General features: G+C 45.7%; 1 protein-coding gene across 3 annotated transcripts in view; it reads left to right on the top strand.

The window, feature by feature from the left end:
• Window positions 1-27782, top strand: part of NAV2 (neuron navigator 2) — a 389315-nt gene that overhangs the window by 175987 nt on the left and 185546 nt on the right. For all 3 annotated transcript variants that reach the window (XM_057748181.1, XM_057748182.1, XM_057748180.1), the window contains one exon: window positions 8456-8616. In XM_057748181.1, the coding sequence (XP_057604164.1) occupies window positions 8456-8616 (161 nt within the window). The remainder of the gene's footprint in view (window positions 1-8455; window positions 8617-27782) is intronic.

The raw sequence follows: 27782 nt of genomic DNA, 5'->3' as shown, positions 1-27782 counted from the left end.
ATTTATGTGTGTTACGCTTTTTGTTATTGGCGCTGTCGTTAAAATTACTAATGTGAGATTGGTTTTCCTCTTGAGCTTTAAAGACCTGAAGCATGAATCCAGTTGTTTAGAGGAGACAAAGCAATAAGGCAACTAGGTCTCATTTTTATTTCTGGATGCGCTTGTGTACCATGGACGGATAACCTCAGTTCCCTGAAAATGAAAATTAGACCTGCTCACTAACTAATTCTCTTGACTCAGTTTGGCGTCTACCGCATCCTGTGGGGACCCGTTCCAGGGTATGGGAAACGCCAGTTATATCCTTGCATCTGCTGTTATTTTAATGGTATCAACAGCTGACTTTACCTGAATGCTTATGACGTGCCAGTTTGAAAGCATTATGTTTCATCTTCACATCAGTCTGCTTGCAGCAGGTCATGTCATTACCCCTATTTTACAGATGAGGAAAGTAAAATTTAGGGGGTTCGGTAAGTTATCAAAGTCACACAGAAAGTGGAAAGACCAGGATTTGGGTCCAGGTAATCTAACCCCAGAGCCCTCACTTTAACACTGTGTTACATCTCTCCCTGCCCCCTCCCCACCCCGAATTCTGGTACTTAACGTGATTGTTGAGGCTGCTTTTTAAAATCTTACATTTCAACCATTGCTCCTGGCCTTTTGCCTCTTGTTGCCCTTGTTGCATCCGAACAGAAATAGAATCTCCTCCTCATGAGAGCTAGTATTTCTTTTTCATTGAATTCTCAGTTAAAGCTAAAGGGATGCCCAGACGGCGTTTCTCTCTCTAGTCATGTAATAAGTAGGTGCAGAATGTTTGCTTGCTGTCCCACTCTCTTTAGGCTCCAGGTGTCTTTTCTAATCAGTTAACGTTTCTAAAAAGCTTATACATGGGGAGGCCCAACTCAGGATCTGCCAGGCTGTGGGGAGGAGCCACAGGGCAGCTCCTTCTCTATAGAACAAGTTAGCATGTTACCCAGACTTGGTTCTGGGGGACCTACGTTCGTCCCTGCATCTCCTAGCCGTGTGTCTTAGTCTGCTCAGGCTGCTGTTACACGTCACCGTAAACTGGGGGACTTAGAGATTTATTTCTCACAGTTCTGGAGGCTGGGGAGTCCAACGTGCGGGTACCCACACGGTCAGGTTCTGGTGCGAGCCCTCTTCCTGGGTTCCAGGTGGCTGTGTTCTTCCCGTGGCCTCACATGGTGGAGAGCAGAGAGGAAGCAGGCTCTCCCGTCTCTTCTCCTAAGGCACTAATCCCATTACAAGGCCTCCACGTTCATGACCTCATGACCTCCCGGAGACCCCACCTCCAGATACCGTCACACTGGGATGACAGCATGTGTATTTGGGGAGTGGGGGACACCAGCATGCAGCCCCTAGCACCGTGCTGGAGAGTGACTGCTTTCCCTGACAGCATGAGGCCCAAGTCAGATAGACCCAGCCCCCCCACCCCCACCCCCACTGCACAGGTAAACTGGGATCCCTTTTTTTTTTTTTTTTGAGTGTCATGCAAAGTCCATACACAGGAAGAGAAGGGGGTGGGGAGCCTGGAGGAAACCTGAAATCTGGTGTTTGTTCCCACGATGTGCTTAGTTCTGTAAGAGAGAGAAAACAGGAGCTAGCTGGTTTCCTATCTAATTGGAAGCACATGCCCATCCCAGGAATGATCTCTTATCAGTCCCAGATGATGAAAGGAGGTGGCTTTGGGGAGGTGGGGGGCGGATAGGAAGAGAGGAAGAACTGAAGAATGAGGGCGTGTCTCCCCGCCCTGAGGGCCATGTTGGGCACAGGGCTTCCAGGTTGACCGAAGCCAAGGTCTGGCTTCCCATCAGGGTCCTATCCCTCACCTGGAGTTTCTTTTGGATGCACTTTGTTTCTGATGAGGCTGATAAAAGGATGGTCTTCATTTTATTATTTGCCTAACACTCCTCCTTGCCTTCCACTCACCCCACTTCCCCACCCCTAGCCTTGAGCACAATCTTGATAAACGTTTTAGCTGATCAGGCACCACCAGGGGTAGCAATGAAGTCTGGTTGCCAAAAGAAACTGCCCTGCCTACCCCTCTGGCTGAGTAGGACACCTCTCCCAGAGCTCTAGAAATAGGTCTCCTGTTCAGGTGCAAACATTGGTTGAACACCTGCCAGAGCCAAACACCTTGGTAGGCAGCAAGGATGCTGAGCAGGGTGGGAAGGAGCTTATGGAGGGAACTGGTACAGGGATGAAGGATTTCCATGAATGTCTACCTTTGACCACTGTATTGCTTCTTGGCATCCCTGGTGAGCCTCAGGTATTTAGGCCTATTCTACTTGTGGGAGGCATTGAAGCATAGTGCCAAAGAGTGCAGTTTTGTGGTCAAACCTACCAGACACCATTTTTACCGTTTATTATGTTACCTGGGCCAAGTATTTAATCTCCATGACCCTGTGTTTCCTTATTGGTAAAATGGGGTCGTTCTTCCCTACTCACAGTGCTTTGTGGATTAAATAAAGTCATTTCCAGTCCTTTGCTACCTAGCATGTAATCAGTGCACCATAACTAGTTGATAGGGCAGTGTTGGTGGTTTGGGTTGATCTGGGCTTGCTCTAGTGAGTCTCACAGAGTTGATCTCTACATGACCATCTCATGGAGAGGAATCAGTGTGGCTCGTAGTTCAGTCCTCTCTGCCCAGCTGCTGAAAAGCAGATGCCGTGGAGATGAGAGATTTAGCATTTAATCATCTTGTCTAGCAAAAGCGTCCCTGATTATGTGCTCCGCGCCCCCCCACCCCCACCCCAAGGTTCTGAGCATGTGCACACAAGCTGCCATCTTCCCCTGGGAGGGCCATCTTCTGCTCCCAGTCTTAGAAGTGGTTTGGGGGAGAAGAACGGCTTTCTTCCCATCAGCACATACAACGCGTGGAGCTGGGATGCACGCACAGATTCTGTTTCAGGAACGACAGTCTTACTACCCTGCCTGCTCCGCTGTGCACATGTAGGAGGAACTGATCATGGCTCCCACAGCAGCAGGAGTTTTCTTCTGCCTCTTTGTTACACCTCTTCCCTTAAACTTCATTTTTTTTTCTTTTTTTTTTTTCTTTCTTTTTGTTTCCCCCCCCCCTCGAGTCCCCCCCCCACCCTCCCCGCCCCAGTCCTCTAAGGCATCTTCCATCCTCGAGTTGGACTCCCTTTGTTATACAACAACTTCCCACTGATTATTTTACAGTTGGTAGTATATATATGTCTGTGCTACTCTCTCGCTGCGTCTCAGCTTCCCCTTCACCCCCCGCCCCCTCCCATACCTCGAGTTCTCCAGTCCATTCTCTGTATCTGCGTCCTTGTTCTTGTCACTGAATTCATCAGTACCATTTTTAGATTCTGTATATGTGAGTTAGCATACAATATTTGTCTTTCTCTTTCTGACTTACTTCACTCTGTATGACAGACTGTAGTTCTATCCACCTCATTACATATAGCTCCATCTCATCCCTTTTTATAGCTGAGTAATATTCCATTGTATATATATGCCACATCTTCTTTATCCATTCATTTGTTGATGGGCATTTAGGTTGCTTCCATGTCCTGGCTATTGTAAATAGTGCTGTAATAAACATTATGGTACAAGTTTCTTTTGGGATTATGGTTTTCTTTGGATATATGCCCAGGAGTGGGATTACTGGATCATATGGTAGTTCTATTTGTAGTTTTTTAAGGAACCTCCAAATTGTTTTCCATAGTGGCTGTACCAACTTACATTCCCACCAACAGTGCAGGAGAGTTCCCTTTTCTCCACACCCTCTCCAACATTTGTTGTTTGCAGATTTTGTGATGATGGCCATTCTGATTGGTGTGAGGTGATACCTCACTGTGGCTTTGACTTGCATTTCTCTGATGATGAGTGATGTTGAGCATCTTTTCATGTGTTTGTTGGCCATCATAAACTTCATTTTTTAAAAAAGCAACCTGTGTGTATCAGAGAACCCACCTGGGTCCTCTGTCATTTTGTAACTGTTGTTTGGACACAGAACGATCGTGGGAAGTGGAATCCCTCTTGCAGAGGAGCTGTTGGAACCTTCTGGCACTCTGGGGGATGCAGGGTGTAAATGATTCGAGGTTGACTTGCCGCACTCTCCTCTCTCTGCTTTTTCTTGATGAGGCGGGCACCTCGGGGCAGCATCTGTTGTGGTACCTGCAGCTGTTCCGCCTGAGCCAGACCCAGCTCTGCAGCAGAGCGATGCTAACGCACAGACAGCAGCTGCTTCCAGGCTGGGCTTGAGAGAAGTTCTCCTGACGCACAGGGTGTTAACAGTAATGAACTTCAAAATGTTAGCCAGCGACTTGTGTCCCTGTAGACTGGAAGCTACTCTCTGCTTTTCAGCCAGCTCTGCTCTCAGCCTCCCTGATGAGTGCCTCCTTGCTGGAGGACAGGACCAAGTCCAAGGTTCATAGTGTGACATTTGAGGCTGGCCCCGCCTGCTTTTCCGCCTTATTTCCTCTCACACTGTCCCCCCAAGCCCCAGCATACATTGGCCCTTTCTCTCCTCTATGCTTTTTTGCAAACTTCCCTCCACATGACACCTCTGCCTCCTACCGTCTTGCCCTCTACTCACATTCTCATTCCACATGCCACATCTTGCTCTGGGGTCGCTTTTATTTGGAACCTTCCCTGACCATTCCAGCAACTCCAAGGTCATTATTTTCCTTCTTTGAATTACTTCTGACCTTTCATATTCTTTTATCAATGCATATGTAATTTAGATGTCAGCTAGGGTCAATAAGCCCCTTAAGATCTAGATAAGATTGAACTAGAATCCTGTGATAGTCTTTTTGGGCTGCCTTAAGAAAACACCACGGACTATAAGCAACAGAAATTTATTGCTCATTTATTACTCCAGTTCTGTAGGCTGGAAGTCCAAGATCAAGGTGCCAGCCTGGGCGGGTTCTGGTGAAAGGCCTCTTCCAGGTTGCAGACTGCCGACATCTTGCTGTGTCCTCGTGTGGTGGAAGAGGCAAGCTAGCCCTCTGGATCCTCATTTATAAGGGCATTAATCTCATTCATGAGGGCTCTGTCTAATGACCTAATCACCTCCCAAAGGCCTCACCTCCTAAAACTACCACATTGGGCATTACGATTTCAACATGTGAAGTGGGGTAAGGAAGGACTCAGAAACACAGACATAGCACATCCCTTCTTCACTTTGTGAAGTCCAGTGCCCTCACCTGGATTGCTCAGGTATCTTAGAATCTCATGGTCCTGTTTGACTTTGAAATCCTGTATTTACAATTCAGTCTGAATTAATTCGGTTTATGGGTTACTTCATCATCCCAAGGGATGTTTTGGTTCCCTCGTGGGTGGATCCAAATGAAGCTTTGTTTTTTACCTTACTTCTCATCCATCACACATTCATTCATGGCCTTTGTTTGTAAGGCAGACTCTGCTGAAAATTTCAGAGGGATGGAGGGGGTTTGCTTTGGAGCAAGCAACTGTCCAATCCCATTCGCAACAGAACTCAAGTTTTAAAGCACAGTGTTCATGTAGATTCCTTCTGACACTTGAAAGAAGTTACTTGGTCTCCATCCGGTTTTCCCATTTGGTCAAGTTAAGGAGCCGTCCTTACTAGGGAGTAATGGTGATGAGGTAGAGGGTGACATGAGTTGGCTTGAGGTTTATGGTGGATTCTGATGGCTTTTCATATGCCAACATCCTTTATTCACCATGTCAGCTGCCCTCAAGGCCTTCAAGACCTCTTTCATGTCTCAGGAAACTTGGCACAACCTGCAGCCATTTGAAGGATGGGTCACTTCCATCAGAGTAGCACCTCTAGGTTCCGACTCAAGGAAGAGAATCTGTTGTTGACCACCCCTGGGAAACTAGAGCTGTCTCAATTAGTCCAAGACTGGGGGTGTTTTAGTCTTGGGCCCACAGATGTCTCAGAGGTACCCTAAGTGTAAGATCTTTGTCACAGATGCTTGGATGAAGCAGTTTCTCTTCTCGAATATCCCTTAAGGAGGTGATGAATCCCTCTGCCAAAACCTGTCTTGCTTCTTTGGAAATGTTGATCTCCAACTCTTGTGTGTTGATTTTTGTCCAGCTCTCTATTGCTACTTTAACCTAGACCTGCCTAATTCCTTCCTCATTTGTCTGATTCTTTTTTATACCATAGCTTGTTTTCTTTATGGCAGTGTCCAATTCCTTTATGAATCTATGCTAAGCAGAGAGGATGAGAAGGGGAACTGGCATGCATTGAGTACTTACAGCAAGTTGGACATTAAGTCCCATTCCAAGTTTACAGCTATCCCATTGGGTACTTTACTGTTATTCCAAAGTGACAAATACAGAGCACAAATCTCAGATTATAAGACTGGCCCAATGTCATGTCCATATTTGTATGGAAGAAGCTTATATATTACCCGTTGTACCACACGACCTCACAGAGGACCAGATTGCCTACATCATTCAAGGTTGTGGCCATCCCATCCAATACTTTGCTTTCTTGCCTCTATAAAGGCCCTGTGCTGTCCTGAAAAATCTGTGGTCTGGTCCCAGGTCAGGGCAGTGGGGCCTCTCTAGCAACTCTGAAAGGAACGCATCTTTTCCCTTCTCATTGCTTTTTGCTTCCCTGTTCTTTGCCAGTTCCCCACTGTGACCTGTGTTACCCTGCACCACTTAAAACTGTTGCTATGACATCATCCTGGAATGAGTCCATAATCCTTTTCCAGACCTATCTGTGGGCATAAAGACTCCTGCAGAGTCCAGCCCAGAGGAGCCCCACGTCTGCACCTGCAGCAGCTCTGCCATTGGCTGTGAGTCCTCAGATAACACTGTCCGTCTTGGAGGGCTTGCAGGATACCGTTTGCGTTGGAAGCAGAACTAAGAGGTACCAAGATCCTATTGCTGGACCTCCTTAATCAGTTGAACTGGCCACCTCTGGTCCCCAAACACAGGCACTGGCACTGCTGGTTTTGTACCCCACTCTGTGTCTGTCTTCATGGGGTGAATATCTTCACCAAACAAGATGGGATAAATTACCAGAGGGGCAAATCCTCCTAATGCAGTGGGAAGTGAGGCCCTCCCTTCACCACTTTTGGGGGGGGATAACTCACCCCCTTCCTTCTCTCCTAGCTCCCAGTTAAGGAATTGAGCCAGCTTCTTCTTAACTGTATAAATTTTACAGTCCTCTCACACCAGCTCATGTTCTCTGTTTACTCTACAACCATCTTTCTTGCTCAGCCAACAAGAAAAAGTTTGAAGTGTTTGCCTGCTTCTATCTAAAATGCTTCCAGACTGCAGACTTCTTTGGTGCTTACAGATGTGTGTGGAAAGAGAAGCCTGAAAGCTTTATGAGTTGAAAATTCAGACTTATCACTAGATCTAATGCTGGTCGGCTGAGGTTCTAGTGGCTTTTAAACACTGCTAAGTGGGTTTTAGCTGAAGGATATAACTAAATATTTCATCATTTATTCATCTTTCAACTTTAATGATTGGAAAGAGTCTGCTTAGTAGTCCCTGACCCAAAATTCTGATTTGGGGAGTCATAGCCTTAACTCGTTGGGGAATGGGCCATGACATCTTTAGACACATTACCAAAGATTAGTCTGCTGCCTTTATTTCCCAAACCACCCAGAAATGAAGTGTTTTATTTAAAGGGAAAAATGTGTGCTTGTCTTTAGGCTAAGAGATTCCTGCTCATTTTACAGAAAGATTGTATGATTTTATCCACCTACGGGGCAGAGGAGCTGGGCTTCGGACTCAGCGTAGTGTCTACAGAGACAGATTGTCAGGTGTTGAGGGAAAATATACGTCTGAACAAATGTTCCATCCAGGCCATAATTTTTCATTGCAGATGAGTTGGGTTCTGAGGTAGCAGTTTCTTTTCTGACCATCAGAAAACATATCTTTTTCTTGATACTTACATCCCTAGATAATGGCAAAAAATCATTTTCAATATCTGTCAAAAGAGATGCACACACAAAGTTAACAGTTTAGAGTCTTAACAGGCCTTTATGTTCCACCCTTGATAGAATTAGAGATGACAGGGTTTGGCCCTATTGAAAAGTGAAATTAACCATCCAAGAGAAAAAAGGAAGATGAGCTTTGTATTTTTTTTGGCCATGCTATGTGGCTTGTGGGATCTCAGTTCCCCAACCAGGGACTGAACCCAGGCCATGGTAGTGAAAGTCCAGAATCCTAACCACTAGACTACCAGGGAAATCCTGAGCTTTGTATTTCTAATCAGGAAGCATATTCATATATTTCTCTCCATGCTCAAAGGAAAACTGCTCACACTTTGCTTTCGGACTTTACTGGGGTCATTGCTAGCCTAGATGTTTGTGGTGGTTCCACTAAGTCCTTGGACTGACAAACCACCATAGACCTGATGTCTTGAATGGTTTCTCTTACCTCCTGCATGGCTGCAGTTCCTTCCGAGATATTGCTGTTCTCCTGAGACTGAAGCCATTACTCTGTTGCTTTTGCATTTTAGACTTCCAGGCCCTACCGCGAGGGTATCCGCTGCAGGCAGCGAGGCCAAAACACGCGGAGGGTCAGCCACTGCTAACAACCGACGGAGCCAGAGCTTTAACAACTATGACAAGTCCAAACCAGTCACCTCCCCACCCCCACCATCAAGCATCCATGAGAAAGGTAAGCTACCTTCTTGGGGGTCCTTTCTGGCATCTTCCTTTATAGCAAATCCAGTTCCTTTGGGTGAGTGTGGGGTTGCGCATAGAGTGATGGGAACAGTTCACGAGGACGTGCTTGGCTGGCAGGAACTTTCTTAGCAGAGGTGTGAGTAAGGTGGGGGAAATATTACATATTCATATTTGCCAGCAGGAATAGCTGTGTTTGTCTGGGTGGAGTCCAGAAGACACGTAGAAGCAGTATAGCATTTGCAATTTGAAAATAGATTTTCATAGGACATGCTCTATACAGGAGGTGGCTTTCTAGAAATGCAAGCTTCTTGGGGCATGCATTTTGTGAGCGGGTAAGCTTTTTACCCATCAGAAGGGATATGAGGGGAGTTAGGAACAAAGGGGGTTTTCACCCTTTAAAAAGTCAGAAATGTGGATTGGCTACATGAATACCTGGGCTACACATAAGGAGTAGGGAGCATTCCTCTTGGTGTTCTGATAATGTAACTCTTACCAAAAAAGGATATGATTTTTTATTATACATAGTACTGTGCTTTTAGGTTGGAGGGGAAAGGTAAGTAGCCCTGTGGGGACTCTTTCACAAAACGTAGTAAAACAAACAGTTGCCTGCTGCAGTCTGTGTCTCCTGAGACATTGGAGAAATAGGGAAATTGAGACCACTCAGAAGATTCTTCAGTAATAGGCAGAACCCTCCCTTATTCCTCCCAGGCAAAGTGGTCTAGACTCCTTAGCGGGGCATGCCCGGGTTCCTCGGAAGCATTTCCTGCCTGCTAGTGTGGAAGCTTCCTAGGGCTTGTTCTGGATGTGCCCCTCCTCCCTGGGACTCAGGAGAGCAGCCTCCCGCTCCCTAAAGTGCCCCAGGGGACTGGGCGGCCCTCCCACCGTGAACGAGAGCAGAACCTCCCCCACCCCCACTCCTCCAGCCCAGGATAACTTGGTCTGATGGAGCTGGGCTTTCCCCCACGCCCACCCTCTCCTGGAATACTGGAGGAGACACGAAGAAATTCATGTAGGGCTGACGTATGTATAGCAGAAGGTTTCCCCGACAAGGCATGGGGAACTCTGCACCTAGCACTAAAGCTATAACCAGAATGTCTCAACCAGTCCTGGCTCTGATCCAGCCTTTGGCTTCTGCCTCAGGCAAACCATTTTTCTTCTTCTTTTCTTTTCCCACCTCCCTTCTCCCTCCTCCTTTCCTTTTCTTTACCATACCCAAGTGTATTCTTGTTAAAAGTGTGTTTAAATTATAAAAATAATGAAAGCTTATAAAATGGTACAAGTTTATATCAAATAAAAGTTCTCCTCTGTATGCTCCCTGAAGGATACCAGTGTAAACCATTCTATGCCTATCCTTCCAGATACATTTATATATATATGTAATATAGAAAAGAGCTAAATTTTGTTGCGTACCTACTGTGTGCCTCATTGAATTCCCCCAAATCGTGTTCTTAACCCCATTTACTAAGGACGAAACTAGGGTAAAGAGAGGTTAAGTAGTTGCTGAGGTCACAGCAGAGACTGTGAGAACTGGAGCTGGACCTGAACCCAGGCACTTTGGTTCCAGAACCACAGTTAATACTGTGCTTTTCTTGGAAGTGGAAAAGAAATGCTCGAAGCCTTGCCACTGAGAGCTGGTTAGAGATGTGCGGGTTGAGAGAGCGGGGAGAGAGGAGAAGGTGTTGGGGAAACCTGTGCAGGGCCCTCTGCTTGGCCAGCCTGCCCCTGTCCCATAGTTCTTTGGGGAGAATAGACATAAACAAGTCGGAAGGATGGGTATGAGGCCAATGTCCAAAAAATTGAGAAAATAAAGTTTCCCTGTGGAGGGAACACGTGTGGGAGGGTGCAGGGTTGGTGGCTGGACCTGTGTCCCAGAGCCCACACAGACCCAGGGCCGCTCAGGCAGCCGAGCCAGGGGCTCCCCACCAGCACTGGGACAGCCACCAATCTGCCTCTGTCCTGGACAGGTGTTGCCATGTGTGTCCCAAGCAGACAGCCCGGACGGGGGCTGTGAATTCTAATAGAGGTATTTTCCGTGGGAAAGACTTCGGTGTCAGAAGGAACGGAAGTCATACTTGTTGAGCAGATAATATTTGCCAGGGACTTTGATTTTCGCTATATTACTTGATCTGCACAAACATTCCATGAGGTAAATATTAACCCAATTTTACAGATAAAGAAAATGAAGCTAAATAAGATTTAGTAACTTGCCCTCCCTGGTAATTGAGTGCTGGAATTCATACCCAGGTCCGACTCCCTGATTTGAGCTCTGGTTCTGTTCTGTCCCCTGGGGTATCTGTGGGGAGTGTCAAGTGAGGAAATACGCATGAGATGATGCACTCAAAATCCTATAAGGATTTGCAATGGTAAAAATAACTGACGGTGGTTCAGGTGCGTGGGAGGTGCATTTACTAGCCCTCTGCTATCCTGGGGAGCTGAGGTAAAGCAAGATTGGGGCAGGCCTGGGGTTTTCAATTTTATTTATTTATTCGTTTATTTATTTTGGCTGTGCCGAGTGGCTCATGGGATCTTAGTTCCCCGACCAGGGATTGAACCCAGGCCTTGGCAGTGAAAGCGCTGAGTCCTAACCACTGGACTTCCAGGGAATTCCCAGGCCTGGGAATTTTTTACTAATACTTTTGCACTGCCCCGAAGTGAAGGGTCATGTGATTTTTACCTTCAGAGACTGTCGTAATTTCTTCCCCCTTTCTTCGTGGTCCCTGTGTTTCTCCCTTGAATCTGACCTTGGCTGCAGACTAAGGTAGGCAGCTTACGTGCAAAACATATTTTGTGGTGAGGGAACAGAAATAACTCAGCCACCTGGTCATGTAAAAGACAACAGGTACTTGGGTGCATAAGATATCATCCTTCACCTGGAAAAATCTTGGAGAGTGAAACTCTGAGCAGATGAATTGCAGTTCAGTGTGAGGGGTGTATACTTGAGATGTGGACTGCTTTCCCATGAGGTCAAGTCCATGATAGAATCTCATTACCTGTCCTTCCCTGAAGCTTTCCTGTGAGTCAGTCAGACCCAGACTGCGCTGTGCTCTGGCATTTCATTCTCAGGTGAACTGACTCACAGGCTTTTCTGTGTGACCCATTGACCCGGGAATTCCAGTCCTAGGCGTTGATCTAATCATATCAGTAAGTTCAGTGAGGAAATTCATTATTCTGTCAATAAATGACAAAGATATTTCAGCACTTAGTCCCAATTTTTAAAAAGGATTAAGAGGAATAAGAGGAAATGATAATAGGCAACTTTCGAAAACCCCAGAGCCCTTCATACTTTGTGGGGAAATACTAAAGCATTCCTCTTAAAATCACATCCAGAGAAGCAAATCCCCTTTTGTCATCATTACTGAATTTACTTCTGATTATACCACACAATCAACTGAGATGTAAAGCAGAAGAAAACTAACGAGTAGCACTTCAGAGCTAGAAAAAAACTTCTGGACTCACACAGTTCATTCCCTTGTAAGGTGACCAAGTACATAGTTGATACACAAAACCCAGAAACGTTCTGTACGGCAACACGATCTATTAGTTTTCCTAAAGGCTCAGATGTTGCAGGTTTGGAGGAAAGTCTGCAGAGCCTCAGCCTTTAGGAAAACCTGCTAGTTGTTCATTGTGTCATTATCACTCTCATGGTTTAGGTCTACCTTTGGATTCGCACGCGTGCAGGCAACAACCAGGCAGAGCCTTGCCTGGCCTGCAGGAGGTGTCGGCAGGATTGGCTGAGAAACGTCTGTCCTCTGTCGAGGGATGGCTGCATGCACGGCGGCCCTTCATTTCCTCTGTGGACTCCGAGTGGTTCTAGGGCTCCATGCCAGAACCACAGATTTTCAGGGAGAGGAAATAGCTGTTCTTTTTCAACATTTGTGACATGATCTGTTTTCTTTTCCTTCCATTCCCTCACTTACATCTTCTGAATGAGTTAACACTGCCAGAAATCTAATACCTTTCTAAAATATTTAGTCCATCATACCAATTTGGAATGTTTAGTATTCCTAGACTGAATTCTGTGCATGTGGAAGATATTCTTTTTGGAATAATGTTTTCTTCATTTTATAGAAAGCATATCTTTACTATATTTTCAATACAAAAATTATATTAAAATATTCAGACAGCACAAATTTATTAAAAGAAAAAGAACCCTATATAATCCCACCTCCCAGACAAAACCACTGTTTACCACTTAGTTTATATTCTTCTGTATTTTTTCATGCATATACTATCACATTTTTTGTTTTTTTAGTCTTTTTAAAAATATTTCCTTTCTTTTAAATCAAAGTATAGTTGATTTATATACTATAACAGTTTGATAAATTTTTCCTAATATTTACTCTTTGCCAGGAACTATTTGAAGGGCTTTATAAATAATATTTAATTCTTACAGGAGCCTTATACATATACACACACAGGTATATGACATTTTAAGTCTTATAAATAAAATCAACAAGTATGGACAGCCTTTTTTCATTTTATTTTTTTAATTATTATTTTTTTTAATTTTTGGCTACACCAAACGGCATGTAGGATCTCAGTCCCCCAACCAGGGATCGAATCTGTGCCCGCTACAGTGGAAGTATGGAGTCTTAACCACTGGACCACCAGGGAAGTCCCTTGGACAGCCTTTTTTATAGGTCATTCTCTCTTCATAAAATAGTTGCATAGTACTCCGTGGTATGAATTTACCTTAATATTTTTAATCACTTTCATTTAGGCTGCTTCTAATTTTTTGATATTTAGATGGTACTGAGGTTAACATCCTCGTATGTCTTTTTTGCACGTATACAACCATCTCAGTGGAATTGCTACACTGAAGGGTGTATGCACATTTTACAGTTGTTTTAACAGTACCAAATTTTGCTCCCAAATGGTTATCCCTATTTATAATTCCCAGCAACAGTGTGGGAGAGGGCTAGTTTCTCTCCACACTTAATACTTTTATTTTCATTCTTTTGGGCAAAAAATACTTTGTCTTAGAAATGAAGCAAATTACTTTAAGAAGCTGAAATAACAAGGTCATTTGCTAAAAACTGACTTTTTATTGACACTTTGCTGAGAGTCACAACTAGTGGGTTTGAAATCAAGCTCACTACTACCTGGCATGACCTCCTTCAAGGTACTTCTCCAGGCCTCAGTTTCCCCCCCGTAAAGTCCACTGTGAAGCGTGAATGAATTCTTCAGTTTTCACTGGCTGTTTGGCTTTGCATGATATGAGGCCCATCAGCGCTTTCTGGTGGGTTCTTTCCTCAGGTCTTCATTCTCTGGGCCACTTTCTTCCTCTTTGTTCACTCCTGCCTGTTGTGGGCAGAAGAGGAGAGCCAGACGTGGCCGGAGACAGAGTTTTACAGCCTTCAGCACGACGTCATGTCTGAGTAGTATTGGGGCCATTGATTTAGAACCTCTATAAATTGTCATTCTGAGGTTGGCAAAGCAAGTTCTGTATCAGACTTAGTGATTGGGAGGGGGAAGCACGAAGAAATTGCCCATGTCCTACCACTAATCAAGATGCTGACCTAAAATTACAGTTTACACTAGATGGAATTGATTCAGTGGTCCATGTCATGCGGAAGAGAATATGGTTAGGGTGCCCCTGTTTCATGTTGTTTCTTGCCTTTATTTGTCACCATTTGTGCCCAGCATTGGGCTGGTTGTAGTGACAGTGAGGACTGGGTGCTAGACAGCCTCGGGAGGGGGTGGTTCTCACTTGTCCTATAATAGGGCTGTGCTCAAAATCATGAGGAAAGAGATCCGCTTAGCCAGAAGGCTGGGGAGGACATCAGAGAGGTGGTATCATTTGCCCTGATTTCCATCTGAAGATTTTTGCTGAGAGCAAAGGAAGGGAGGCTGGGAAGGAATGACGCATCCACTCTTCTGATTAGGTGTTAATCTGGGAGGACCTGCGTTGTGTTCACTGTATTAATGACCTCACATCCCATGGCGGGCCTGTAGGGGGAAACTTCTGCAAGATATTTCAGTGGTGGGGTAGGGCCTCCCTTGGTCATTAGGGGACCTCTGCCATTCCACAGCTGTCACCCCAGGCAAGGGGAGAGCTTGGGGACCCGTCTGTGCTCATGGGTGATAGTCACCTTGGTTTGGGAATCAGCTGTGACGTCACCATGACCCTCCAGCCTGAAGCCATATAATTGTCTGAGGGCTTAAAAAGCCCTCTCAGAGGTTTAAACCAGGGTATCGTTGCGTTTAAAGACGTCTCTGGTGCTGTTGAATGAATCAGGTCCCACTGTTTGCCGCTTACAAAATCAGTTCTCACAGATGTTGATAGAAAGGAAAGGTGCCTTTAACCAGGATGCTGGCAATCTGGGGGCATCAGCGTCCCCCAAAAACCGCCTCTGAAGATTCCGCTTGGTCATGAAAGCTTTTAAAGGGAAACAGGGATATAATCTCAGTTAATCATTGAGATGGGGTCAGAGCCGTCCCCACCTCCACTGTGTGCAGACTTATCGACTCCTTGTGATCTTCCTCTAGACATTATCTTGGTCACACAGTTTGTTCGGGAGATTACTGAAGGGGAAGCTAAGGAAGAGATCTGGTCATCTATGAATTACTTATTCTTCATTTCTACTTCTTTGATCTGTGGAAAGCACTGACAAGTTAGGCAAGGTATTGTGTGACCAGAAGATTTGAAAAGTGCGCTTGGACCAGAGATGAGTAGAGCATGGGGGTGCCTGGTTTAAAAGTTAGTTATAATGCAGCTTTGCTAAAGTGACAAAGGAGCTTCCTGTTGAGGACAGTTTCCTGCAAAGAGCTGCTTACACTGGGGGAATCACCTAGAAATGGAACTCAGTGAACAAGCTGTTGAGTGTGGGCAGGCAGGATGAAATAGATGCTTCCAAACCTAGGGACCTCTTGTAGCCCTGGAGGGGAAAAGAATGTCTGGCAAGTGTTTACACTGGTTGCACCAGTCTCTTGGGCCAGAATACAGTTATCTCAGGATAAAAGATCTGGGCCCTGCAATGAAAGAGAAAATGTTTACCTTGAAGGCAGCCAACTGAGTTTGAGTTCTGGCCCTGCCGCTTCCCAGGAGTGTGGCTTTGGGCAAGTGCATTGCTTACTGCGTGCTCAGAATCACACTCAGACCATCACAGGCCACACCCTTCCCCTCCGCAGGGGACAGACAGGAATCACAGGTTGTGGGCAGGGCAGTGCGGGCGTTTCTGTTCCATAGGAGTAGAGAGATAGCAGTCCACGCAGCATCTCGGGGCTAACACTCCCCCCTCCCACCTCCGGTGACAGCTCAGGTGTGAGGGAACAAGACCCACACGGGACAGGTGTAGGAGTACTCTAGCTTAAAAGCCATGTGTCCCAGGAAAGTCAGTATCTCTTATAACAGCTACATATGCAAAGCTGCCGTGGTTCCCATGAGGCTCGGGCCCCATCGGTAGAGTCACAGCACTCAGAGGAGCCCCAAAGGATGGTGGCGCTCAACAGGTATTTCTTCTTCCTTTGCAGCTCTTGTCCATCCAGATGTGGTGTAACTATCCAGGGTCATTTTTGTCTTGAGCAGTGTTGCTTAGGAACATAGCTGACATTCTATCTTTATCAAGTTTCCAGGGGAACAGAGATAGAAGGTTCACCCAAGGGCAAATTCTCATGCAGAAGGGAAGAAAGTTTTGTTAATCCTTTTCCAACAACAAGTCACCTCACCTCTCAGAGATTCAGTTTATTTATCTATGAAACAGCAATAGGCCGCTCTAGCCCTAGTGATGGGAGAAAGTCAGATGTGTTTTTTCCCATTTTTTGTAGAGCTCGATTCAAATTTTCTTTCCTTGTCACCTCTGTTGGTTGAAGGTGTTTCTACGAAGGGTATGACTCGTTTCCCAATAGCCGGAGTCTGTGCACATCATGGGTGTCGTTTGCATAGCTTGAAGCAATTTTGATCTTTCTAAATCTTGTGTAGTCAGTTGGTTTGCTGTCTGTTTCTGGTGCCCTTTCACAAATGGAAGGGTGGAGGTTGTGGCTCCCACAGTAAAGGCAGGTTTCATTTTTCTAGTTTGCATTTTACACCCTGGTTCCCTCTTGTTCTAAACAAATTATTGCCATTTAATTAAATGATAATAAGTCCTAAAGCACATGGCACCTCTCTCCAAAACAGTGCCTCCGCGGTAACAATTTTACACTCCGACACAGCATCTGCAAATTGCCCCAGTGTGATGGAAGAGGGAACAGGTCCCACGTGGTAGCGCTCTGTTAAGTGTGAGGCACACAGCTCACGTCCCGTGATCTGGCGGGACGGTGAATTCAAGACTCTAGACCATTGTTTCTCAAGGTGTGATGAGTGGGCTGCCTACACCAGCATCCCTTGAGGTAATTGCTGAAAACAGAAATCCCAAAGCTTTACAAACCTAGTCCTCCTCATTCAGATTTCTGAGTTAGAATCTGAAAGTCTACATTTTGCACCCTTATTGTTCTTCCAACACTGAAGTTTGAGAACCCCTCCCCTAGGAGGACTTCTTGGTCCCCTTTGAAAGGGCATGCTACCTTCTAATTGCCCTTCAACTCTCAGCAACTACTTTATAGTGTGTTGTTATGGGGAATGGAGATAAACATGGTAAGACACCCAAACTAATGCCTGGCGTATAGCAGGGGCTCGATGCCTGGGAAACCATTTCCATTGGCATGTACGTGCATTTTGTTGTACACATATTTACATTTATTCTCAGAGTCAGCGACTTATACGGGGTAGACTTAGCTACTTGCTTTGTATCTTTTGGTTTCTTGCTATTGCCTCACTGATCTCTAGTGAAGCTCTTAACTTAAAAAAATGCTCAATGCTACCTTGTTTCAGTTGAGCTAATAGAAAATAAGGAAATGGGGCTTCCTAGGTGGCCCAGTGGTTGAGAATCCGCCTGCCAATGCAGGGGACACAGGCTCAGTCCCTGCTCCAGGAAGATCCCACATGCCGCGGAGCAACTAAGCCCGTGTGCCACAGCTATTGAGCCTGTGCTTTAGAGCCCGTGAGCCACAACTGTTGAGCCCATGTGCTGCAACTACTGAAGCCACACGCCTAGAGCCTGTGCTCTGCAACAAGAGAAGCCATGGCAATGAGCAGCCCGCGCACCACAACGAAGAGTAGCCCCCACTCACCGCAACTAAAAAGAAACCCCGAGCACAGCAAAAAAAAGACCCAACACAGCCAATTAAGTAAATAAATAAATAAATTTATTAAAAAAAAAAGAAAAGAAGGAAATGGATTTGGATCCCACACTTAGGCTGGAAATATAAAAAAGAAAGTTGTCCTGGTGGGATCTAGATACAGTAGCAGAGGGAACACCATGCAAGGAGGTGGTCTGAGGGGGAAGTCAGCTCACCCTTTCCCTGATTGGAGAACCATCTTCTGGCTCTTTCTCTACCCGCACTTGGATGGAGAGCGTGGTGTTACTTTATGAGTATAAGAGCACTCTCCTCTTCAGAGGACAGATGAGCACTAGCAGAGCTACCTGGAGAGGAGCCTGTGGGATGATCCTTCCTTCCCATGCTCCAGCATAGCTTTGGCCCTTAACTTCTAGCATTAAACTAAAGTCAAACACGAAGGTGAACGAACTCTCGCTGGCCACCTTCAGAGCCATTTTCTTGATCTACCGTGTAACTCAGAAGAGCCATCAGTGGAGGAGATGCGTCACTCCCTCTAATGTGTAAAACTAATAACCTTTGATGCTGAAGCCATCCTTTTCCAGGGAGCAGAATAAGAATATAACCATGTTTGCTTTTCTCTAAATATGGGTGTGAGCAGCTGAGCTCATGGTTCTGCTGTATATCCTTTCTTGAAAATACAATAAACCTGACTTTTTCTAACAGGATGAATGAGTCAAGAAAAAGAAATCATTTAGGAAGATGAAATGTCTATCTGATTAGTCTTTTGTCAGGGACCGAAAATGACTGGTTGACATTCATCTGATCTTCAGGTGATAAATCTCAGCGTTTCTTTAGCTTCCATCTGCTACGTGGAGAGTGTCACAGATACATGAATTCAGTTTAATTTCAAGGATCAGTGATAGGGGAAAGTATTTATGTTTCTGGGGGCTCCCCTAGGAATTTTTATCCAGGTGTCATCTGCAGTCAGGTCTTAGTTTAGTTGTTCATTTAGATGTTCTTTTTTTTAAAAAAATATTTTCCTTCTCCAAGTTAGATATTTGACAGTGTTTATTAGCATGGGAAGATAAATACATGTGGGGATAAATGAGATTAACTTTTCTATGAGCATGTGTGGCCTGTATTCACAATGCAAAGCAGAGAATACTGGTCAGAATAGGGAGAGTTCCTGAACAATAAAACAATAGCTCGCGTAGCTGCGTCAACTCGATGAGGAGTTTCTTGTGAACACGTGTGCGGCTGCCTCTGTGCTGAGGACGTGGTATCCTCAGGCTTAAATGAACTTAACAGATAAAATGCCTGTTTCTCAGCTATAGCTTGCCTTCTGCAAGCGTCTGAATGTGTGCATTTAATTAGGATAACCAACACATAACCCACATGTCCGGGAACCATCTTCTGATGACGGTGGCAGATGAAGGGTCATATTGAGGATATTTGTCTCCAAGATAATGGTCACCGTCCATCTCTGTTGTGGTGAGACTGATGCATGGGCCTTTAGCAGGTGTCACCCCATGGAGATAAATGGTCATGCTGCACAGTGGTTTATACCAAGGCATTGTGGGCACAGTTTACGTTCTTAGTGTCCCGGGAGCTCCTGCCATGATTTCTTAGTGCAGCTGCATTCATTCATGTGATTGGCAAGCCTCCCCAAACTTTGTGGATATTCGACAGTTATTAGCTGCTGATGGAAATCAGCAGCCTGGCCTACTTCCTTCATAAGAGCAAAGGTAAAGAAGGCCTCTCCACACCTGGTGCTCCCTCTGCTTTTTTCAAAATGGGAGAATCAGAGCATTTTTATGAAACGTCAAAAGGAGTAGGGAATCAGTGACCTGTAGTAACTCACCTTGGGTAAAGCAAGGATACAAAAAAAAAAAATGTCCTTTGGCTCAGAACAGTCCAGGACGGTGAGTCTTTGCTGCCCCCTACCGCCCAGGTTCTGTATTGTATCCGAGTAGAGCCTTGGTTTGCAGCCTGGCATTCTCAGGATGCTCTGGGAGGAGGTTGCCTCCAGACTGTCCCAATGTTTTCTTCCAGACAGAGCCTTCCCACATTTGTTTCCACAATTTGGGAGAAAGTATGTGGACTGAATAAAACCCACATCAGGTTCAGGTGGCAAGGTGGAAAAGCTTTCTCTCCAGTGGTGAGGAATTGACAGCAGGCCTGAGCTGGAATCAGTCTTCACAGGGCTGTCCACGCTCTCATTTCAGTGGGCCACCAGCCGTGGATTCAAGAGTCAGGATTAGCCCTAAGGATGAGGATCTCTGAAGGCACTAGTTGATTTTTGCTGCACGTGAAGTTATGTTAGATTTGACTGCATGTTTAAGAGGCAGGTAATTCCAACCAGACTGTACAGTATAGAGTAAATGAGTCTCTCCCTTCCTATTAGGCTGCATATTCATGTACTTGGAACTCAATCTTTCATCTGTCCGCACATCATCGGGCCTCTCCTCCGCCTCAGGCATCACGGTAGTCACTGAAAATTCTAAAGTGAAAAAGCAGGTAATGATCGCTGCCCTCATGGAACTTACAGTCTGGTGGAAGAGACAGCTATTACACACAACACAGGTGATCTCATTACGTTGTGTGATGCCTGCTCTTTTTAGAAGGTTAGGTGCCATGAGGGAGAATAAAGACGGATGAACCGAATTCTCTGGATTAGGTAGAACCGCATCAGGATGTGAGACCCAGAGAGAAGTCTGCAGAGGTCTGCTTTGTTCAGAACATCCATTCTCCCACCCAACGGTTAGAAACAAAGATGTTTCAGGAGACAGTTTTATGGCCAGAGACCCGTTTTCTTTTAAAAATAAAGGTCTGTATCCTGGGCCAGCTCTTTTTCTCCCTCTAGCCACAGAGAGCAGAACTAAAAAATTACAAGGAGGCAAACTTTGGCTTCATTTGAAACAAGAACTTTTTCCCATCTATCTTCTCATAGTTGAATAGGCTGTTTTGGGTGTAGGGAGTTCCCTGACCCCAGAGGAACAAATACAAAGGCTCGATGATCCCTCACTAAGGTTACTAGAGGGGGGTTCTTACATTAGCTGGTAGATTGGCACAGATATTCCCTAAGATCCCTTGAAAATATAGGATTTGGTTAGCCCAGGCAAAGGGGAAAGTTGGTGTGATTTTAGTAGGTCCTGGTAATGACACATGCTCCCCCACAGTTTGTTGGAGTTCCCAAAACCCCTCCTTTGGATTGGTTCCTTTGAAGGTGTTCATTCATTCCAGCAATGTGTTTTTATTCTTTGTGCTGCTTAGTCTGTAGGGTTCATTACTGAACAAAGATCGCGTTTCATGCAGATAACAGCCTGTGTACAGTTTGCGATGACCTCCTTTATTCCATTCACATTCTTGGGGATGATTTCTCCCTTAACTTCAGATGAGTTGTCTTGCCAAACTCTTGCTCTGAGGCCATCAGAGAGGCTTCAGGCAAGGATCCCTGCCACATGGAAGTAGCCGTGGCCACTGAGCGAGAAGTCACTGGTGCCTGGCTCCAACCATTTAACACTTGAACTCATGTCCTTGCTCTCTCCTGAGAAGTGCCATATACACGTATCTTCAGGCAGGTGTCCATGCAGAATTAGTTTTTAAAGTCTATTTCATGTAGGTGCTGTAGAGGGCAGCATTCATTAGGGAAAACGAGGGAGAGAGTCTGCCTTCTAGGAAAGAATCTGGGCCCTGTTTGTAAAGATTTCTGTGCACCTGCAACTCATTCTGTCCTATTCATGTGTGAATGAGGCTCTGGCCCTTCGGTAATAATCTTAGTGAGCCAGGATTACTTTGCCTCATATTAAATTCATCTGGTCTCCAGGCAATACCAGTGACTACCTTTCGGGGGCAGAGTGACTTTTCCAAATAAGACTTGTGCTAGGGTGAGGCGTCTGACCCAGATCACCTGACTCCAGGCTTTCGCTCTTTTAGCCAAGTTCTAAGTCATTTTGGTCTCGAACCCTCCCATCAGAAATAGTGATTATTTCCCCGGGAGCATCTTCAAATGCCTGTGGAATGTAAACCTCGTTGGAGCAAACCTTCTTCCAGACTTTAGCCTTGATAAGGTTGGTGAAGCAGGTTCTGACTTGTGTGACTCCTGTATCCTCCAGCCCTAAAAGTTCTGGTTTCAAATAATAGCTATTATTTCTTGCAAGGCTACAAGTGGATGGGACAGCTCTGCTGAGGTGCGCCAGGTTCCGGTGGTCCTGGTGGGGCTTGCTCATGCATCTGAGGCCATCTCAGTGGTGTGCAGGATGCTGGCTGGTCTGTATGGCCTCAGCTGAGCCAAACCAGCTTTCTCTACTGGTCTTTGGTCCTCCAGCAGGCTAGGCCAGGCTGCTCTCATGATGGTGGGCACGTTCTGAGACAGGGCTGATGTGTGCAAGGCCCTTTAACACCTGAGCTCTGAAATGTGACATCAGTTCTCTTCTGCTTCATTCTGTTGGCCAAAGCAAGTCACACGGCCTGCCCAGATGCATGAAGGAGGGAGGTGCTTCGAAGTCACATTGCAGAGCATGCAGGATCCAGAGAGGCGTGGAGACCTAAGGCTGTTTTGCAATCAATCTCCTGCACTTATAAGTTGGACCCAGTATATGTATATATATATTGGTGGATTGATTTCACTTGTTGAGGTAATAGCGTATTTACACTGCAATCACATGAAAATGAGAATCCTCTGATCTCATTAAAGATAAGCTGGGAGCATGTAGCTCTGAGAACTCTCAGTGGGGAGACTGGCTGAGGCATCCTTGTCTGTTCAGTCCCACAGAAGTTCTTTCTGACCAGCAGACACAGCCATTCATTGCAGGCATGCACCCCCACTTGCTTTATTAGACCCCCTTTGGCCAAGGTAGGAACTATCTGTTAAAGTAGCAGCCTGCAAAACAGGTCTGGCTCTGCCTAAGCCTGTTCTCAGGCCTCTGGCATCCTTGGTCTTCAGATCCCCTTGCTCCTCTGAGATTTCTTTTCCATACCAACTGGCACAAGTTGTCATGTAATGAAGATGGTCTGGATGCCAGTCTGGGAGGTCTGGTCCTAGCAACTCCACTTGCTGGCTGTGTGACTTTGATGGCTTAACATCTCTGAACTTCCAATTCCTCGGCTCTAAAATGGAAATGAGAATGGTACCAACTGCAAAGTTACTGGGAGGATTACATGAGATGAAACATAAGGGGAAAAAACACCCTGAATTTTGGACGTAATGTTTGTTGAGTGTGTGAATTCATGAATGTACGGCATCAGAAATGACCGCAAGGGTCAGAGTAACCACAGCAGCTGAACAGAGAATGCCAGAGAGCCAGTTCTCTGCGCCTGGTCTGTTGCTGAGGATCAAAAGTCTAAAGCACCCAGGGCACCACCTTAGCTGCACCTCCATGGTGAAGGATGTTTTTGAAAACCAAGGGACCAAGCAACACAGGGTGTCCTTGCCTGAAAGAATAGCTTATTAGTAAATGAACTCTTGTCATAGCTTGGTGAATATCCACCTGGTTCTGTTTTGCTTCTGGTATCTTAGAAATTTAACTTACTGATTCTTGAAATCCCCCCACTGCCACTCATTGAGGGAGGGGAAATTCAAGACAGAAGTATTGATTTAGACAAGCAGGCACATTGGATGAAGCATTCATTAGGTTGTCTTTTTATTTTATTTTTTTAATAAATTGGCTACTAAAGAAGAAGAAAGAAGATATATCTTTCAGCAGAGTTTTAAACAGAGAACATTAGCCAGTGCTCCTCTAAAACAATTTTAAAAGGTCATGATGGATGATTTTTGCAGTGTTTTGGAACAAAGGACCCTTGGATTAGTAAAAGGTTCTTTTTTCTGAATGTGATTCTATTTTTCCTTTTGTTTGTCCATCATCCTTCAGTCTGGTCTCTCTGATCTTCTTAATGCATCCAAAACCGCAATTTGAAATAACCTGCAGCCCTGCTCTGGGGAGCCAGTGACTGAAGCATCTTTGGACAATAAGAGGAAAGACATTGTAGCTGAACTAGTGAACAGCCCAAGGAAAAGGGTAGAACGCAGAGCCTGGGCTCCCTTCTGTCTGGGCATGCCAAGATGCTGTGGCTCTGGCCTTGGGGTGTCCGTCAGCCTTAGTGGTCACGTCTTGGCAACCAAAGTAGCCACTGCTGGCCGGAAACTGATCAGGACTGTTCACTCTCATTAAGGGGTCCCTCAGATCACCTTCTGGCATGAAACGCTTCAGAAATCACCAAACGGCTGAGGTAGAGGCTGGATTCCTTGAAGTGCTTCCAAAGGCTTTGGCATATCTGCCTTTTGGATGAACTTCACTAAACAGAGAGCTTTTCAGGACGGGGTCCTGGCCGGGGGAGTTCCCTGGGCACCCAGCATAACACTGGGGTGGGGGCAGGAAGGGTGGGAGGAGGAGATTGGCTCTTCCTGGCACACCACTCCCTCCCTCCCTCCTCTTCCCCCACTTCCCTTCTTCTTTCTCCTCCCTTCCCCCCCCCCCCCCCCCCCCCCCGTCGCGCTCTCTCTCACCTTCCCTCTTCATCTGCAAAGGTAACTTTTCAACACCAAGAGGAAAAGACATTTCGGAGAGAGTGGGCTTGGAGTTAAGGAGCAAATGCCTGTGTACCCTCTGGGTCAGCACTGTCCAACAGAACTTTCTGCAGTGATGGTGGTATTTCACATCTGTGCTGTCTAATGTGATAACCACTAGCTACGTGGGGCTGCCAAGCACTTGAAATGTGGCTGGTGAGAGTGAGGAACTGAAGTCTTAGTATATTCAATGTTAATAATTTAAATCGCCACATGTGAGTGGCTACAGTATTGGACAGCACATCTCTGGCTAATGGTTCAGGGAGCAACCAGGGGCTCTGCTGCTAAAGTCCATCGTGAAAAAGTGGCTTCCTGGTCACAGAACACCATTGTATGATTCCATTTGTGTGAAATGTCCAGAGTAGGCAAATCTATAGCAACGGAAAGTAGGTTTGTGGTTGCCGGGGCTAGGGGTCGGGGTGGAGGCGTACAGAGGGTCAGGGGGAGTGACTGCTAATAGCTTTGAAGGTTGTTTTTTGTTTTTTTCTGTAATAAAATGTTTTAAAACTAAGTTGTGGTGATAGTTGCACAATTTCGTAAGTATACTAAAAACCAGTGGCTTACACACTTTAAATGGGTGAATATTATGGTCATGAAGTATATCTTAACAAAATGGTTGTAAAAAAATGCCTTCCTTTCTTGCCATATTCGAGTAGATGTTCTGACCTCAGCTCTGCTCTGACTCACTGGTGGTTGTGGTTAAGTACCTCCCCCTCTTGGGCCTCAGTTTACTCTCAATAAGATAAGGGCATTGCCTTTGCCACAAGGGTAACACAGAAGAGAACTCCCTGTCCTTCTTTCCCTGTATCTATTTAACTTAATGCAGATCAGATGGGCTGATCCCTGGGATTGGGAATGAACTCCCTTCTTCTAGGAACCCAATTGCAGAAGCTCCCCCAGTTCCTGGAGAGCCCTAGGCAGTAAGCAGAGCTTTGAGGCAGGTAACAGAGGGCCCTGCTCTGTCCGTTCCCTCTGGAGCCACAGTGTAGAAAGCCTTTGGTGCTGGATTAGGAATTTTAAGAAATGGCTGAGATATTTATCTTTTTGTCTTTGATCCAGATAAAAGCAGATTGTAACTTTGAGTTGTCATTTGCTGTAATGCACAGAAACAGGTTTCCATCCCCTTGGCAAGCATAGATTCCCAGAAGGCAAGGGAGAGATTCCTGGTTGTAAAATGTCGTGCAGCTTTCTGTGGTTTGTGGTTAGGGGATCCTGTGGCGTCTCTGGGAAGTCCGTTTCTTCAGGAGCAGGCTTGCACTGGTCTTTTTCTTCTCCCACTTCTCATGTGGGCTTTTGTAAAACAGGCTTGTCAAAGGGTCCAAAATCAGTGACATGAGAGGAAGTCCCTGTCGTCCCCCTCCTCCTCTTCTTCCTTGCTGTCAGGAAGCCTTACACGTGTGTCAGCAGGTAGCTGTTACAAAGACCTGCCTTATAAATAACTTTCGGGCCTGCTTTTAGTGTAGGTCAGGTGGTGGACTCTGAACAGAAAAGAACCTCCTAGCGATAGTGATTAAGATAAAGGTCATGGTAGCTGCTGGTTATTCAGGTTTTCTTACGTGCCTGGAGGTGTTTTAGGTACTTAGCACCACTACCAGGGAGTGTCAGTAGTATCTGATCCATTTCACAGATTCAGACACTGAGGCTCAGAGTGGTGAAATGAGTTGCCTACATCATGCTGCTAGCAAGGGCCAGAGTGGAGATTTGAACTAGGATCTGCATGATTTCAAAGCTGGTATTTTGCTTTTCACCATCATGATCTCATACAAGTTATGAGAGCATAACTCACCAATCATTGAGGCCCCTTTTTTGTGTCAGGTACGGGCAAATTACTGGAGATGCAACTATGACCAAAAGCAACAAATGCCAGATAACTACATAGAAGGAGAGAGTATTTATTCTACGCAGAGGGAACAGCTTACAGAAGGAGGGGGTGCTGGGACGGCGAGAGAGAGCATGGCGGGATCAAGAGAACAGAAGTTGAGAGCTTTGTGCGTGTATCTGTCCGAAGCAGGCAAAGTGACCTTCTCAGTTCTATCCAGCACATCCGTGCTAGACTCCAAGTTCTATGCAGGCAGGGAACATGCCTCATGTTCAATAAATCTTTGTTGAAAGAACAGATGGTGGATAAAATGGGATCAGAACCCAGGTTTCCTGAATCTGTTTAATGTCCTGGGCAGTCTTCTTACTCTGAGAACTCTTGGACAATTCCAAATTGGCCTTGGACAGTGGGTGACTGTGATATTGTGATTTATAATAAGAAATCCTTATTTGGTCTTCATCCCAGTTTTTGGCACAGAGCTCCTAAAATTCCTGGAATGTTCTAAGCAGTGAGAGTGGTGAAGGTGTCTTTTGTTATGTTATTGAGGTGACTTTGGACCACGCCTAAGGGTGGGGGCCAGTAGCCATTGAACCATGTGATTAGAGGGTTGGAACTTTCAGTCTCACTCCTTGACCTCCGGGGAGGGGAGAGGAGCTGGAGATTGATTTCAAGCACCAGTGGTCAAGGATTTAATCAATCATGCCTCTGTAATGAAGCCTCCATAAAAACACAGCAGGACAGGGTTTGGAGAGCTTCCGGGTTTGGTGACCATATGGAGATATGGGTAGGATGGAGGTCATGGAAGCTCCTGGTCTTTTCCCAGTACCTTGTCCTAGGCATCTCTTCCATCTGGCTGTTTCTAAGTTGTATCCTTTTATAATAAACCAGTGATCTGGTAAGTAAAATATTTCTCTTAAGAGTTCTGTGAGCGGCTCTAGCAAATTAGTCAAATCCAAGGAAGACGTCATAGGTACCTTCAATCAGAATGTAGCTGGTCAGTCAGAAATGCAGGCTTGTGACCGATGGTTGAGGTTGGTAGAGGGTTGTGGGTGGGAAGCCGTCTTGTGGGATTGAACCCTTAACCTGTGCAATCTGACACTAACTCCAGGTAGACAGTGTTAGAATTGAGTTGAATTGCAGGACACTCAGCTGGTGTCAGAATTTCTGGGAGTTGCGGGGGAATCCCGCCAACACACACACACACATACACACACACACAGACACACACACACACACACACACGCACACACACTGGAATTAGTAGTAGAATCCTTTTAATGACCTAGTGTACCTCCATGGGCCAGCAGAAATCAATTTTTGTAACATTGTGGCATGAGAAATCCAGCCTGGGGACAGAGCTGCCCAAGGAGCTTTGCTGACCTGATGGGCTTTCAGTAGAAGAGAAGGCACATCATGGTCCAGTGATAGTTTTATTTGTGGACACAGGGACCTGACCGAGCTGGGTGGTGATGAAGTCCTGGGCCAGCTAAATCCCAGGGAGTTTCAGTGTCTGTGAACACACGTGATGACTTCTGCAGCCGCCATGGCGATCCCGATGGCTAAGATGGTGGGTTGCAGGTATTTCATCAGTGAATTTCTGCTCAGTTAGATCTCAGCTGAGTAACTTCTTTTGGTGCTTACATTCTAATTTCTAAGCAAAATGTCATGTTTGGTAGTA

The sequence above is a fragment of the Hippopotamus amphibius genome, chromosome 9 (assembly GCF_030028045.1).
Source record: "Hippopotamus amphibius kiboko isolate mHipAmp2 chromosome 9, mHipAmp2.hap2, whole genome shotgun sequence".
NCBI classification, from domain to species: domain Eukaryota; kingdom Metazoa; phylum Chordata; class Mammalia; order Artiodactyla; family Hippopotamidae; genus Hippopotamus; species Hippopotamus amphibius.
The sequence above is the reverse complement of the archived record's forward strand: the minus strand, read 5'-3'. Positions and strand labels throughout refer to the sequence as shown.